Genomic DNA, 13,493 nt, shown 5'->3' with positions numbered 1-13,493 from the left:
CTCTGTGTGCTGTCCGCATCCGTTGGTCTGTTCCGTGGTCCACAAAAAAAATAAAAATATAACGCCCTATTCTTGTCCACTCTTTGCGGATAAGAATAGGCAGTTATATTAAAGGCTGTCCGTGCTTTGCAGATCCGCGATTTGCGGATTGCAAAACACATAACTGTCGTGTGCATGAGGCCTAAAACTTACATAAATAAAAATAAGTAGACATATTAGGTATTGCTGCGTCCGTAAGGACCTGCTCTATAAAGATATCACATGACCTAACCCCTCAGGTGAATACCGTAAAAAATAACAAATAAAAACGGTGTCAAAAGAAATTTTTTGTCACCTTACATCACAAACAAGCGATCAAAAAGTCAAACCGTCATCTCACCCCGAAAAAAATTAGCCCCTACACAAGACAGTCGCCCAAAAAGAAAAAAAAAACTACGGCTCTAAGAATATGTAGACACTAAAAACTTTTTTTTTAATTTTTTTTTTATGCTTTATCTAAAACTGAAACATATTTGGTATTGTCGTGTCCGTAACAACCTGCTCTATAAAAATACCTCATGATATAACCTGTTAGATGAACGTTGTAAATAACAAAAAATAAAAATGGTGCCAAAACAGCTATTTCTTGTTACCTTGCCTCACAAAAAGTGTAATATAGAGCAACCAAAAATAATATGTACCCTAAAATAGTACCAACAAAACTGCCACCTTATCCCGTAGTTTCCAAAATGGGGTAACTTTTTTGTAGTTTCTACTCTAGGAGTGCATCAGGGGGGCTTCAAATGGGACATGGTGTCAAAAAACCAGCCCAGCAAAATCTGCCTTCCAAAAACCATATGGCGTTCCTTTCCTTCTGCGCAATGCCTTGTGCCCGTACAGTAGTTTACGACCACATATGGGGTGTTTTCTGCCAAAAAAAATTGAAATTCTGAAATTTCATCTCTATTTTCCATTAATTCTTGTTGAACACCTAAAGGGTTAACACAGTTTGTAAAATCAGTTTTGTATACCTTGAGGGGAGTAGTTTCTAAAAATGTCTAAAATGGGGTCATTTTTGGGTGGTTTCTATTATGTAAGCCTCACAAAGTGACTGCAGACCTGAACTGGTCCTTAAAAAGTGGGTTTTGGAAATTTTCTGAAAAATTTCCAGATTTGCTTCTAAATTTCTAAGCTTTCTAATTTCCCCAAAAAATAAAATGGCTTTCACAAAATGATCTACATGTAAAAGACATATGGGGAATGTAAAGTAATAACTATTTTTGGAGGTATTACTGTCTATTATAAAAGTGGAGAAATAGAAATTTGCAAATTTTTCCAAATTGGTATTTTTTTATAAATAAAAATAAAATGTTTGACTCAATTTTAACACTGTCATGAAGTACAATATGTGACGAGAAAACACTCTCAGAATGGCCTGGATAAGTAAAAACGTTTTAAAGATTTGCAAAAAATGGCCTGGTCCTTAAGGTGAAATATTGCAGGGTCCTTAAAGGGTTAATTATATTATTATGATATGATCTGCAAACGATTTCATAAACTGTGTAAATACTATCAATTCCGGTGCTTGTGATATGTAGATCAATTGTCCTGAAGTATTAATTTCAGTATATGTTTTCATCCTCTCAACTTTACAGAGCCAAAAGTCGCCTCCAATGACTACACCTCTTCTTGTTGCAAAGCATCCTGATTTAGTGGCTCTGCAATCAATCATTGAATCTGGTAAAATAAAAACCTAAATAGTTGACTTCTTTTAATTGCGTTTCTGCAGGACTGCGCAAATTCCTAATGATTAATGAGGTAACCTCTTTAAGTCGAACCATCCAATTTTGCATATACAGGCAAAACACCGGATTCGCCAAATTTCCTTCTCCCACAACATGAAAACATGAAATGACATGAAAAAGACATAAAAACCGCACCAATAGTGAAGCACTGTAAATGATGCTCACGCGCACTCTTTACTGATATACTCACAAGCGCAGGTGGAATGCAGGCACATCAAACCAATATAACAGTCTTATATTCCTCCTATTTTCTCTCTTCTCACACAATTCCTATAGGATGTTAAAAGTTGGTCCAATAGTGAGGAACCGTCGTGCACTTTGACATCAAAATTTCTCGCCCAATTTCCTTGGGGGACACAGAAGACCTTGGGTATAGCTCATCTCCATAGGAGGCGTGACACTAAGTGAAAACTGTTAAGCCCCTCCTCCACAGCTATACCCTCAGCCTGGAGAGAGAGGCTGCCAGTTTTTGCTTAGTGTCCAAGGAGGCAAGACACTCCCTGCTCTGCAGGGCTGTTTTCTCCTTGTTTTTAATTTTGATTTTTACTTTTTCTTTTCTTTTTGTTCCAGACACTACGGGACAACAGAGTCGCACTAGACTTCTCTGTTTCTCCCGGGGTTGAGCTGCGCCAGTGCCGGTCATCCGCACTGCTGCCTCCCCCACAGAAGGCAAGGTGGACCAGGGCAGCCCAGCTCCCCTGCATCCCGCCAGCGCAAGGGTCGCCCGCACGCCAAGTCCCTCTTCCAGCGTCCTGCCACTACGGTGCCAGTAGCTGAAGGGGCGACCCTGCTGGAACGGACCGAGGGTGAAGACTGCTATGGTGAGAGAGTGGCTTCTCCAGCCCTACGACCCCCTCCCCCCACCCAGGTCTCCTGCGTGACTGACCCCCATATTGGTCCCTGCTGGTCCTAGGTCGGATCCCTGTTAACCTCTTGGATGCCGACGGCTCCCATCTGGAGGAGACCCTAGGATGGCTAGCCTCTCAAAGAGGCTGTGCCCTTATATGGTGGCCCCTTCCTGCCTCAAAGAGGCTGTGTTTTAGAATAATAATAAAAAAAAATAAAAAATTTTTTTTTAATAAAATTAAATAAAAAATATAAATACAGAAATAATATAAGAATTAACAGTATGTGTGTATATATATATATATATATAATAAGAGGTATCTGTATTTTTTTGTTGGCTGCGCAGGATGCTGCAGCCTGACCTTAGAGCGCTGGCCGTATGCCTGCCCCTATTCCATAGGCGGCATGTTGCGCTCCGTGGCACTGGCCAAGTATACATGTTCCCCTTCTAGGCGGACCCTTGCCCTCTCCTGGGATACGGCGCTGGCCAGGTGCAGGCCGCCCTTTTCTATAGGCAGAATTAGTCGCCCTCTCCAGTCACGGTGCTGGCCATGTGCATGACCCCCCATTATAGGCGGCATACTGCACTCTCTCTGGCTGCGGGCTGGCCTTGTGCATGACCCCCTTCTGTAGGCGGAATACTGCCCTTTTACCGCATACGATGCTGACCATGTGCACGACCCCCTTCCATAGGCGGAACGCTGCACTCTCGCTGGATTTGCTACGGCCAGATGCATGACCTCCTTCCATAGGCGGAACGCTGCACTCTCGCTGGATTTGCTACGGCCATATGCATGACCTCCTTCCATAGGCGGAACGCTGCACTCTCGCTGGGTTCGCTACGGCCATATGCATGACCTCCTTCCATAGGCGGAATGCTGCACTCTCGCTGGGTTCGCTACGGCCTTATGCATGACCTCCTTCCATAGGTGGAATGTTGCACTCTCTCTGGCTTCGCTGCTGGTCATACGCATGACCTCCGTCCAAAGGAGGGCTGCTGCGCTCTCTCTCTCTGGATTCGCTGCCGGCCATATGCATGACCTCCGTCCATGGGCAGAACGCTGCACTCTCGCTGGATTCGCTGCCGGCCATATGCATGAGCCGGCCATGTGCATTGCCTCCTTCCATAGGCGGAATGCTGCACTTTCTGGATTCGCTGCCGGCCATACGCATGACCTCCGTCCATAGGCGGAATGCTGCACTCTCTCTGGATTTGCTGCCGGCCATGTGCATGAACTCCTTCCATAGGTGGATTGCTGCACTATCACTGGATTCGCTGCCGGCCATGTGCACGACACCTTCCTTGGGTGGTGTGCTGCACTCACTGGAATCGCTGCCAGCAATGAGCATGTATCCTTTCCTCAGGCGGCATATGCACAACGCCACTGACTGTGGTTGTTTTCTCGCCAGTGCGTTGCTGGCCATGTGCATGTCCCGCATCCTTGGCGGGGTGCTTGCATTTTTGCTGGATGCGATGACGGCCGTGTGCATTACCCGCCCCTTTCTGGGTGGAATACTGCTCTTTCGCCGGATATGTTGCGGGCCATACACGGCCCACCTCATCCATGGGCAAGAATTTGCACCCTCACATGACCCATGGCTGTCCTTGATATGCTGTGCGGGATTCTTGCTTGTTCTCCTTCATTGTGGAGTAGTTGCACTCTCACAGTATTCGGTGTTAGGTGGGTTATTGCGCACTCGCTTAATGGTAAGATAACCCCGTGCATGTCCCCCTTTCACTGGGCGGACCTCCTGCGTTCCCGCTGGGTACTGTGCGGCCATGTGATTGGTCACCTTCTGGGCAAACTATGGTATGTTCTACTTCTCTGAAGTTGTTACTGGCCTTGGGCATCCCCCCTTTGGGACGGGCCTTTGCATTCTTACCAGCTGCAGTGTTGCCAGGTACATTTCCCCCTTTTCTGGGGGGCCTGCCTGCGTTTCCATCGCATGCCATACTGATGTCTTGTGCATCACTCCCTTTCAGGTTGCACTTTGCACTTCCGTTGATACTGTTGGACACTGGGTGACTATTTTTTTGCAGTGAGCGGAATTTTCTGGTGCGCTCTGTCCGTTGTTTGGGCCGTGTATGCCTTCTCCTCCCATAGGTGGGTTGGCCTTCTCACTGCTTGCGGGGCTGCTCGTACGTATGCCTCACTTCCCCCTGCGACATACCCTTTTTTCTCTTGGGATGTGGTGCTGTCACGGGCCTTGCACTCTTCTCTAAAGAGATCATTCTGTCCACCTGTATAACCCTTGGGTGCTGTCATACAAGCATTAAAAGTATGCCGTTGTATTCAAAGGTGTATTCTTTAGATATGAGTAGATGGGCTCTACTTGCTCTCTACTTCGCCGAGCTGGGTGGTGCTCGTTCTCTGGTTTGGCCTGTATATTGTGGTCCCGTTGTGTCGGCATCCACCATGTCCGTTGGCCTTTCCACCTGGGGAGTGTTCGTGGTTCTTTGATACGTACCCTTTCGTTCTCCCGTGCACTCGCTTCCCGGCGCAAGTGGTCACTGGGTCGAGAGTGCCGTTTGCAGTGCCACTCGATTTCTGCGTTGGCTCTGGCGGGACTGCTGTTCCCTCGCCTACTACTGTTTTCCTCCTCTTCGGGTGTCGTGCAGTATGAGTTTTTTCTTTTGGCGCCCCCTCTGCGCTTCAGGCTGGTCCGCTACCGGGTTCGGGCCGCTTTTCTCGGGATGGTCACCCAGCTGCTCTTGGGTGCTCACTTACCCAGGTCCGTAGGACCTCCACCTTGGGTTCTTCAGGGTACTCGCCTTCTGCGTGGCAGTGAATCGGGCGTCTCGGTGAGCGGGGTTCTGCCTTTGAGCTGTCCTATGGCTTCCCTGTTGCCCACTCCTCCTTTCGGTTGAAGGGTGTTATCCCGGCCTCTGTCTCGACTGCCTTTTTTTCGCCGGCTCTGCTTGGCTCCCGCTCGGTTCGGCTCGGCTCCCTCCGATGTGGCTTTTGCCCCGGCCGCGCTTCAGTGGCGGTTCCTTCGCTGCCCTCCCCTCTGGGGAGAGCTTGGTTGTTCATGTGGATGGTTCTGATGTTCCTCTTGGCCTCGTACTGTCTCCCTTGTTCACTCTGGCTGTAACTTGGGAGGACCCCCATTCGGTCGAGATTGTCATTAGATCTCCCACACCGGGACTGTAGGACGTCTTTCTTGTGGTGGCTACATCGGCATGGACTTTAGCCTGTCTTGTCCTGGCGGTTGCTGGGCGGACCCTTCGGTTCCTTTCCGTCTGTCCTTCTGCTCCCCCACTCCGGGTGGTTACAGGACTACGTTGCTCGGGGGCCGACGGGACCAGTTTTGCCGACCGTTCTGCCCGTGTTACTGGTCTGCGCCTGTTCGCATTGGGTTTTCACCCGCTTGCCCAGGCGACTCTAGCGGGCTCGCTAGTGTTCGCTCCTGGCCGTGTTTTGTCCAGGATCTGTTGTAGGACTTAGGGGTTTTACCGGGGGTTCTGTGGGAAGCTGGGTGTTCCCCCACTCTGCCTTTCTCTCTCCATGGTTCTGTCTTTCTCTAGTCCGACCTGGATCTGGGACTGGGACTCTGTTGCTTGAAGTGTCAAGTGTCAGCGCTGTCCTTCCCCTTTCGGCGTTCCCCGGCCCTCTGGGCCTGTCAGGACCCTTTTCCGTGGAGCGGCTTTGGGGTTCCCTCGTACTGCCCCTGGGTACCGCCCTGGGCATTGCATACTGGGCTTTTGGCGCTCCAATCTTTCCCTTGGAGCCGTTACAGAAGTTCTCTCTACTCCTTCTGTCCTGTACGGTTATGTTTCCGTAGCCGTCGTGTCTCTGGCGGGTGCCTGGGTGGCGGCCCTTCTTGTTCCGAGCCTTCTCTTTCCTCGGGACAGGGCTGTTCTCCATCCTGTCTCTTCCTTCCTTCTGAAGGTGGTGTTTGTCTTCCATTTTAACAGGGCTTTCGTCCTCCCCTTCCCACCCCCGGGAACGGACACTTCACCGATTTGGGAGTTGTTTGGGCCTTGCGGTTTTTACTTGGAGATCTCCGACTCTTGTCGACGTTCGGTCTCTTGGTTTTCCAGGAGGTCCGCGCAACGGGTTGGTGGCCTCCGGGGTGGCTTTCCTCCGCCTTCCTCCGCTTTCTCACAGTGGTTATTGCTGTGGTTACCGCACCAAGGGCAGGGTTCTGCTTTTGGTGTCACCGTTCATTTCACCAGAGCGGTCGGTGCCTCCTGGGCCGGTGGCATTTGGCTTCGGCCATGCGTCTGTGCGCAGCGGTCACTGGTCTGCCTTACAGCGTTCTACAGGGTGCATACTCTGGCTTCGGCAGATGCTGCCTTGGGCCGCCTGGTCTGCGGGCGGCGGTTTCTTGATGCCTTCGGGTGCTTCGCCTTGGTGCTGTGGTCCCTCCCCCTTTTGGACTGCTTTTGAACGTCCCAAGGTCTTCTGTGTCCCCCAAGGAAACTGGGCGAGAAAACGAGATTTTTGTATAACTTACCAGTAAAATCTCTTTCTCGCTCTTTCCTTGGGGGACACAGCACCCACCTATTCTTTGTTTTTTCTCTACACGGTTTCCGAGTTGTTTTACCCGTTGGGTAGTTGGCTTGTTGGTTCCACTTTTGGACTTTGCCTTTTTTTCACTACTTGGACACGCAACTGGCAGCCTCTCTCTCCAGGCTGAGGGTATAGCTGTGGAGGAGGGGCTTAACAGTTTTCACTTAGTGTCACGCCTCCTATGGAGATGAGCTATACCCAAGGTCTTCTGTGTCCCCCAAGGAAAGAGCGAGAAAGAGATTTTACTGGTAAGTTATACAAAAATCTCGTTTTTTATTATACTCTCATGCGCAGGTAGAGATACATACAAAATAAAAGAAATCAACAGTGCTCCTGCCTTCTTTTAATGGAGTTAAAATATTGTGTGCAGTAAAACACCATGTGAAAACGGCTCCATGGTTTATGTTAAAGGGATTGTTCAGATATTTAAAAATCTTGAACAAGCCCTAAAATGACACAATAACAAAACATGTTACACTCCCTTGTTTCTCCAGCACTGCTATCTGTGGCGCTGGTCCAGTTCTACCACCACACAGCAACAGTGACGTGCCTGTTTATGGCATGTCACCACTGCAACCTATCACTGTCTCCAGCGGTAGACCATGTTTAATTGAAAAATGAGACATGAGAGCATGACCATTCACCCAAAAGAGTAAAACATAGCTGACTGTAATGAGCGAGATTTCGTATTGCCCATAGTCTGGGTAGCCTGAATCTCCTGGTAGGCTTCTTTTAAATGTACTTTATTAACAGTGTGAGTATATCAGGGTGTTACATAGCTGAAAATTGTGTAAATATGTTTTTCAGTGAACATTATTGTCTATCCCAGTAATAAATACGTGTGCAGCTACAATTATATTTCCACATTCATACAAGTGATTTTAGTTAGACAAGCATACCAATAAATATGTGCCACACAAAGTGTAATATTTTGCTCTTAATAAAGGTACTTTCACACTTGTGGCAGAGGATTCCGGCAGTCTGTTCCGTCGCTGGAACTGCTTGCCGGATCTGGCAATTTGGATGCCTTTGTGAGACGGATCCGGATGCGGATATGTCTGACACATGCATTGCAATATCGGATCCGTCTTTGATATGTATTTATTTTTTCCTAATTTTTAAAGGTCTGCGCATGCGCAGATCGGAAGAACCAGATCCGTTTTTTTGGAACGCTTAGTACCGAATCCGGCATTAATACATTTCAATGGAAATTAATGCCATATCTGGCATTCCGGCAAGTGGTCAGGGTTTTTGGTCGGAGAGAAAACTGCGGCATGCTGCAGTATTTTCTCCGGCCAAAAAACGTAAGAGGGACTGAACTGATGCATCCTGAACGGAATGCTCTCCATTCAAAATGCATTAGGATGAAACTGATCAGTTTTTTTTCCAGTATTGAGCCCCTAGGATGGAACTCAATGCCGGAAAAGAAAAACGCTAGTGTGAAAGTACCTAAAGATTTTTTTTTTTCCTTCATTTGCAGATTTAGAATCGGAATCTGATGAATTTTATGATGCCCCTACCAGTCCTGTTGAAGATATGCCTTTCTTTGACGTCTCTAATGGCTCACTGACTAAGGTCAACATCACGAGAAGGAAGAAACTGGCAAAGCAAGAAACTCTAAAAAACCTGACAGAGTTTCAGATGAGATTTGAGATACCAGTTGTAAGTCCAAAATTGAAAAATATCAAAATTCATAGTTTTGAATTCTGGAAGAGATCTATAAAATGCAAGTCAAAAATGTAGTGCAGTAGCTGCCCTCATTGATGCCCTTTGTAAATTGAAAGTAGCAATGTGGTTGGCATCTCGGCCACAGGTCAGTTTTCAACATCCCACAAAAAAAAAATATGTCGAACCATTATGTTTACAGCCATTAGTTACTTTGTGAGATATATATATATATATATATATATATATATATATATGTAATGTTTCTCTGTATAGTTTGGCTACTTTCACACTTGCGTTAATTCCGGTATTGAGATCTGGCAGAGGATCCAGAATTAAACGGATCCATTTTGATTTTGCACATCTACTAAATACATTGAAAGTCAATGGGTGACACATCCGTTTTTTTAGGCTCTTAAAAAATGGATCCATCACCGTTGACTTACATTGTTTTCAGTGATGGATCTGTTTTTTTGTTTAGTTTTTTTCATTTTTATGACTTGACACAAAACCGCAGCCTGCAGTGGTCATAAAACAGAATGCTGACGGAACAGAAGACATCCTGATGCATCCTGAACAGATCTCTTACCATTCAGAATTCATGAGGACTAAACGGAAACGTTTTTTTTCCTCTGCCAGATCTCAATACTGGAAAACAACAGTGCAAGTGAGAAAGTAGCCTAAAGAGTAAGCTCAGATTGCTCACACAAGCATGGATTTCTAAATGTGCAAGTTTATTTCAATAAACCCATGGAAATAAGCTGCTGTTAGATACCTTGTTGCTTACTGACCTAGTTGCCCTTCTCTATGGGCCATTGAAATTGTTTCATCTCGGTTAACATCACTGCAGGTTATACAATCCTTGTTAATATGTTTACCAGGTAGTTCTGCAGCTGTGTAGCCTGTCTGAAGATACCGAGACCACTGTCTTGCAAATGGAGATTTTGGGGCTTGGCACAGAGCTAAATGTTCGAACATTTGATATGTCTGCAAATGCGTTTCTAAGAGAGATCTCTTTAAAGTGCCCCCAATATACAGGTAAAGTCTTACTGATTGTTGGATTTCTCAGTTTGATAAAAAAAATCGAATATTAACGTTCTTGTCTTTTTCTCCCCTCATTTAAGATGATGAAGAGAAACCTGTTTATCTTATCACAACTCTGGATAATACCACAGATGATCTTTTAATCATGGAATATATCAAGGTCTGGGGAAAAATCTGTTATGTATTTCACAAATCTTTACAGATTAACATTTTTCCAGTTTTACTAATGTTTAATATTATACATATTTAGGCAGATGTTAATGGTCCAGAATTCAAGACAACATACAAAAATATTGAACAATTAATACAGGTATGTTTTCACCAGATATTATTTTAATATCTTAATGATTGAGTGGTCCCATGTTGACAGTTATGGCTAGGTGGAGTTCCTATGTCAAGAATAGGGCCCTGTCTCACAGATGCTAGCCAAAGCTAAAACCAGTCCACCCTTTGGACCAATTCTTGCTTCGGCTAGAATCTATGTCTTCCTCCTTAATACGTACTTTTTGGCGGGAGCTTGTGACAGAGAGCCCTTTTTGTTAGAACGTTGCTTTTAAGATGTAAAACATATACAATCAACTATTGTTTTAAGGAATTTGCACGCCTTGCCATTTGTGACAAATGCTACACATGCTGATTTATTTTTATTTTTTGTACTAGGTGAACTTTTCGTCTTTGGATGTTCATCTCCACACTGAGGCTCTTTTGAATACTATGAGCTTTGTGACCAACCTTATGCCTCAGTCTGAAAAAAAGGAACCTGAGCAGCCAGTCCAAGAAGTAGTTGAGGAAGAAGATGAAGAGGAAAAAAGGGAGGGACCAAGAAAGAAACTAAGTAAGGCTTGGCTTGGCCCATGAATATCTAACTGTAATCAAGTAAAGATCGATCTGCGTTCAAGGGGAACTCTGAATATATTTGCTTCTTTAACACAAAATCTCAGATTTATCATGCCTTCACTCCAGAATTCTGCCTTCAAAAAGTCGCAAAATGGGAGATGGCGTGGCGGTTGGTTGCGACTTTTTGGCCCACTTGCAGTTTTTAAATATTGGTGGAAAAGTGGGTGTGGTTAGCTATGTTAATTAGTTTCACTCCAGATTTATCATTGAGACATTTTAAAAAGTAGCAAAAAAGTCAATAAATTCAAACCCCCTACCCAATGGGATTCTTACTTTAAATGTGTTTTATGGTTTACATTTTAAGTGTACATCTTATAATTATTTCTCATGAAGTTGGCTCTGCTTCATGAGCATGACGATGGGGGACTTTAACAAGGGGTCCTATTAAAGTGCTGTTTTTGACATTGAATACATCATTAATTTAAAGTTGAAGTCTCATCTTTTATTTTAATTGATGTTGATTTCATGATATGGCATGTTAGTACTTACACTGTCCTATTTTATTATATTATTTATATCTATTCCAGCACTTAAAAAATCTAAATATGATGACGTCATAAGCCTACATGTACGTGCGCAATTGGCATGCCTTCGTGTTTTCATTCAAGAACGGGAATGTAGAATTTCGGAAATAAGTATTGAAGGTAAAGTTTCCAATTTATTTTATGTACATTGCAGAGGTGTGTACCAATGCCATAAAGAATATAACTCTGAAGTTTTGAATAAGCAATGCAAGTGAAAAGAGATAATATTCTTATTCACTGAGATTTGCTGAATAATAGAGAATTTGCCCCTTAACAGCAAACTACCCTTTTATTACAGGTTATGCTGATGAAGTTCCTTTTTGCTACAGAGCAGCTATGAACCATCTGTAGCTGTTTAGGCATGCACACAAACTCATACAGTGCTCAGAGACTGGGGGAGATTTATAAAAACTGTTGTAAAGGAAAACTGGCATAGTTGCCCACAGGAACAAATCAGATTCCACCTTACGTTTGTAAGAGCTTTGGAAAGTGAAAAGTGAAATCTGATTGGTTGCAATGGGCAACAAAGTTTGTTTATTTCTTTACAGCATTTTGATAATTCTCCCCGTTTTTTTTTTTGTTTAGTTTTTTAGATCGCATAATTGATTAACTTGCTTAGTGATTATATTAACCTCAGTGAACTTTTAAAAATTCATTCAAAATACCCACAAATATTAATTTCTCGCCCATTTTCCTTGGGGGACACAGACCTTGGGTATAGCTCAGCTCCCTAGGAGGCGTGACACTAAGTAAAACTGTTAAGCCCCTCCTCCATCAGCTATACCCTCAGCCTGGAGATAGAGGCTGCCAGTTTTAGCTTAGTGTCCAAGGAGGCAAGACACTCCCTGCTACTGCAGGGCTGTTTTCTCCTTGTTATTTTTACTTTTTCTTCTAATTTTGTTATTTTATTTTTTCCTAGGGATACCAGAGACGCATTTGACCTCTCTGCTCTCCCGGGGTTGAGCTGCGCCAGTGCCAACTTATCTGCACTGCTGCCTCCCCCACAGAAGCAATAGGAGGATCTGGGCAGCAATGGCTCCCCTACATCCCGCCAGCTAGGGGGTCGCCCGCACGCCAAGCCCCTCTTCCAGCTTCCTGCCACTGCGGTGCCAGTGGCTGAAGGGGCGACCCTGCTGGAAAGGACTGAGGGTGAAGACGTCGCACGGTGAGATGGCTATTCCAGCCCATACCCCGTCCCTATCTGCAGCATCTACCCCTCTGGGTAAGGGGGGCACCCGTGGTCGCTCATTCTGAGCGCTCATCTGCAGGACAATGCAGCACAGCAGCATCCTCAGCACCCCCACGCTTTTCCCCCCCACGCTGCTATCTTTCTCCCCCCCCCCTCCCCCTCCCCCTCATTCGGGGCTGACTCCATTTTTCTCTTCTCTCTCTGCCCCTTCCCGCCGAGAACGGGGGGCGGGGCTTAGCGGTCCCGGCAGGGGGCGGGGCTTAGCGGTCCCGGCAGGGGGCGGGGCTTCCGCGCGTCATTTTGGGGGCGGAGCTACGTTCTCCTTCACAGGAGACATTTCAAGCGCTGGAGGGGGCGGAGCTTGTTCCCCGCGCTTTCTGCTGAGGTTTCCCGCGCTTCCTCACTCCTGACAGGAAGCTGGGACACGGTGGGGGACTCTAACCTCCTGTGTACATCGCTCGGCTTCTGTGGGCGCTCTCTGCTGCTCACTGCTGCTCACTGCTGTTCACTGCTTCTCTGCTGCTGCTGATCTGGGCCATCTCCTGACGTTCTTCTGAGGCACTGGTAGGACAGTTAACCCTCTCCTAACCCTCCTGGTCATAGCTGCTATAACCCTTTGTGGTCTCTATATTAGAGTACAACCACACTTCAGCATGTCAGATCCCACAGGTGCCCCCAAACCCTGGTACCATGCCTGTACCGCCTGTAAGGAACTTTTTCCGCGTGGGCAATCTGAGCCGCATTGCCTTGCATGTCAGGCCCCGGTGCAGGGCCCGCTTCCCGCTGCGCCCCCCGGTGCCTCTGAACCCCCTGACTGGGCTAGGTCTCTGTCTCAGGCGGTGGAAAGCCTTACACACGTAGTGGGCCGTCTCGTGGATAGACCGCCTCTCCCGCAGGCTGCCACAATCCCTGTCGCACCCGCTGGGACTACCGTTTCTGCCGCCCCCACTGGTTCCCTGCCTCCCAGCGAATCTTCCAGGGCCCGGCATACTCAGAAACGTTCAAGGGTTGAGCGCACATCTTCTCCAGA

The 13,493-nt window shown here is 46.4% G+C and overlaps 1 protein-coding gene across 1 annotated transcript in view; it reads left to right on the top strand.

The window, feature by feature from the left end:
* Positions 1–13,493, top strand: part of VPS13A (vacuolar protein sorting 13 homolog A) — a 226,128-nt gene that overhangs the window by 87,772 nt on the left and 124,863 nt on the right. Inside the window, exons 24-30 of the mRNA XM_044273845.1 lie at positions 1,635–1,719; positions 8,625–8,806; positions 9,691–9,847; positions 9,934–10,013; positions 10,104–10,163; positions 10,514–10,688; positions 11,278–11,394. Of these exons, the coding sequence (XP_044129780.1) occupies positions 1,635–1,719; positions 8,625–8,806; positions 9,691–9,847; positions 9,934–10,013; positions 10,104–10,163; positions 10,514–10,688; positions 11,278–11,394 (856 nt within the window). The remainder of the gene's footprint in view (positions 1–1,634; positions 1,720–8,624; positions 8,807–9,690; positions 9,848–9,933; positions 10,014–10,103; positions 10,164–10,513; positions 10,689–11,277; positions 11,395–13,493) is intronic.

The sequence above is a fragment of the Bufo gargarizans genome, chromosome 1, assembly GCF_014858855.1.
Source record: "Bufo gargarizans isolate SCDJY-AF-19 chromosome 1, ASM1485885v1, whole genome shotgun sequence".
In the NCBI taxonomy this organism is placed as follows: domain Eukaryota; kingdom Metazoa; phylum Chordata; class Amphibia; order Anura; family Bufonidae; genus Bufo; species Bufo gargarizans.
Note: the sequence above shows the minus strand (reverse complement) of the source record. Positions and strands in the feature narration are given on the sequence as shown.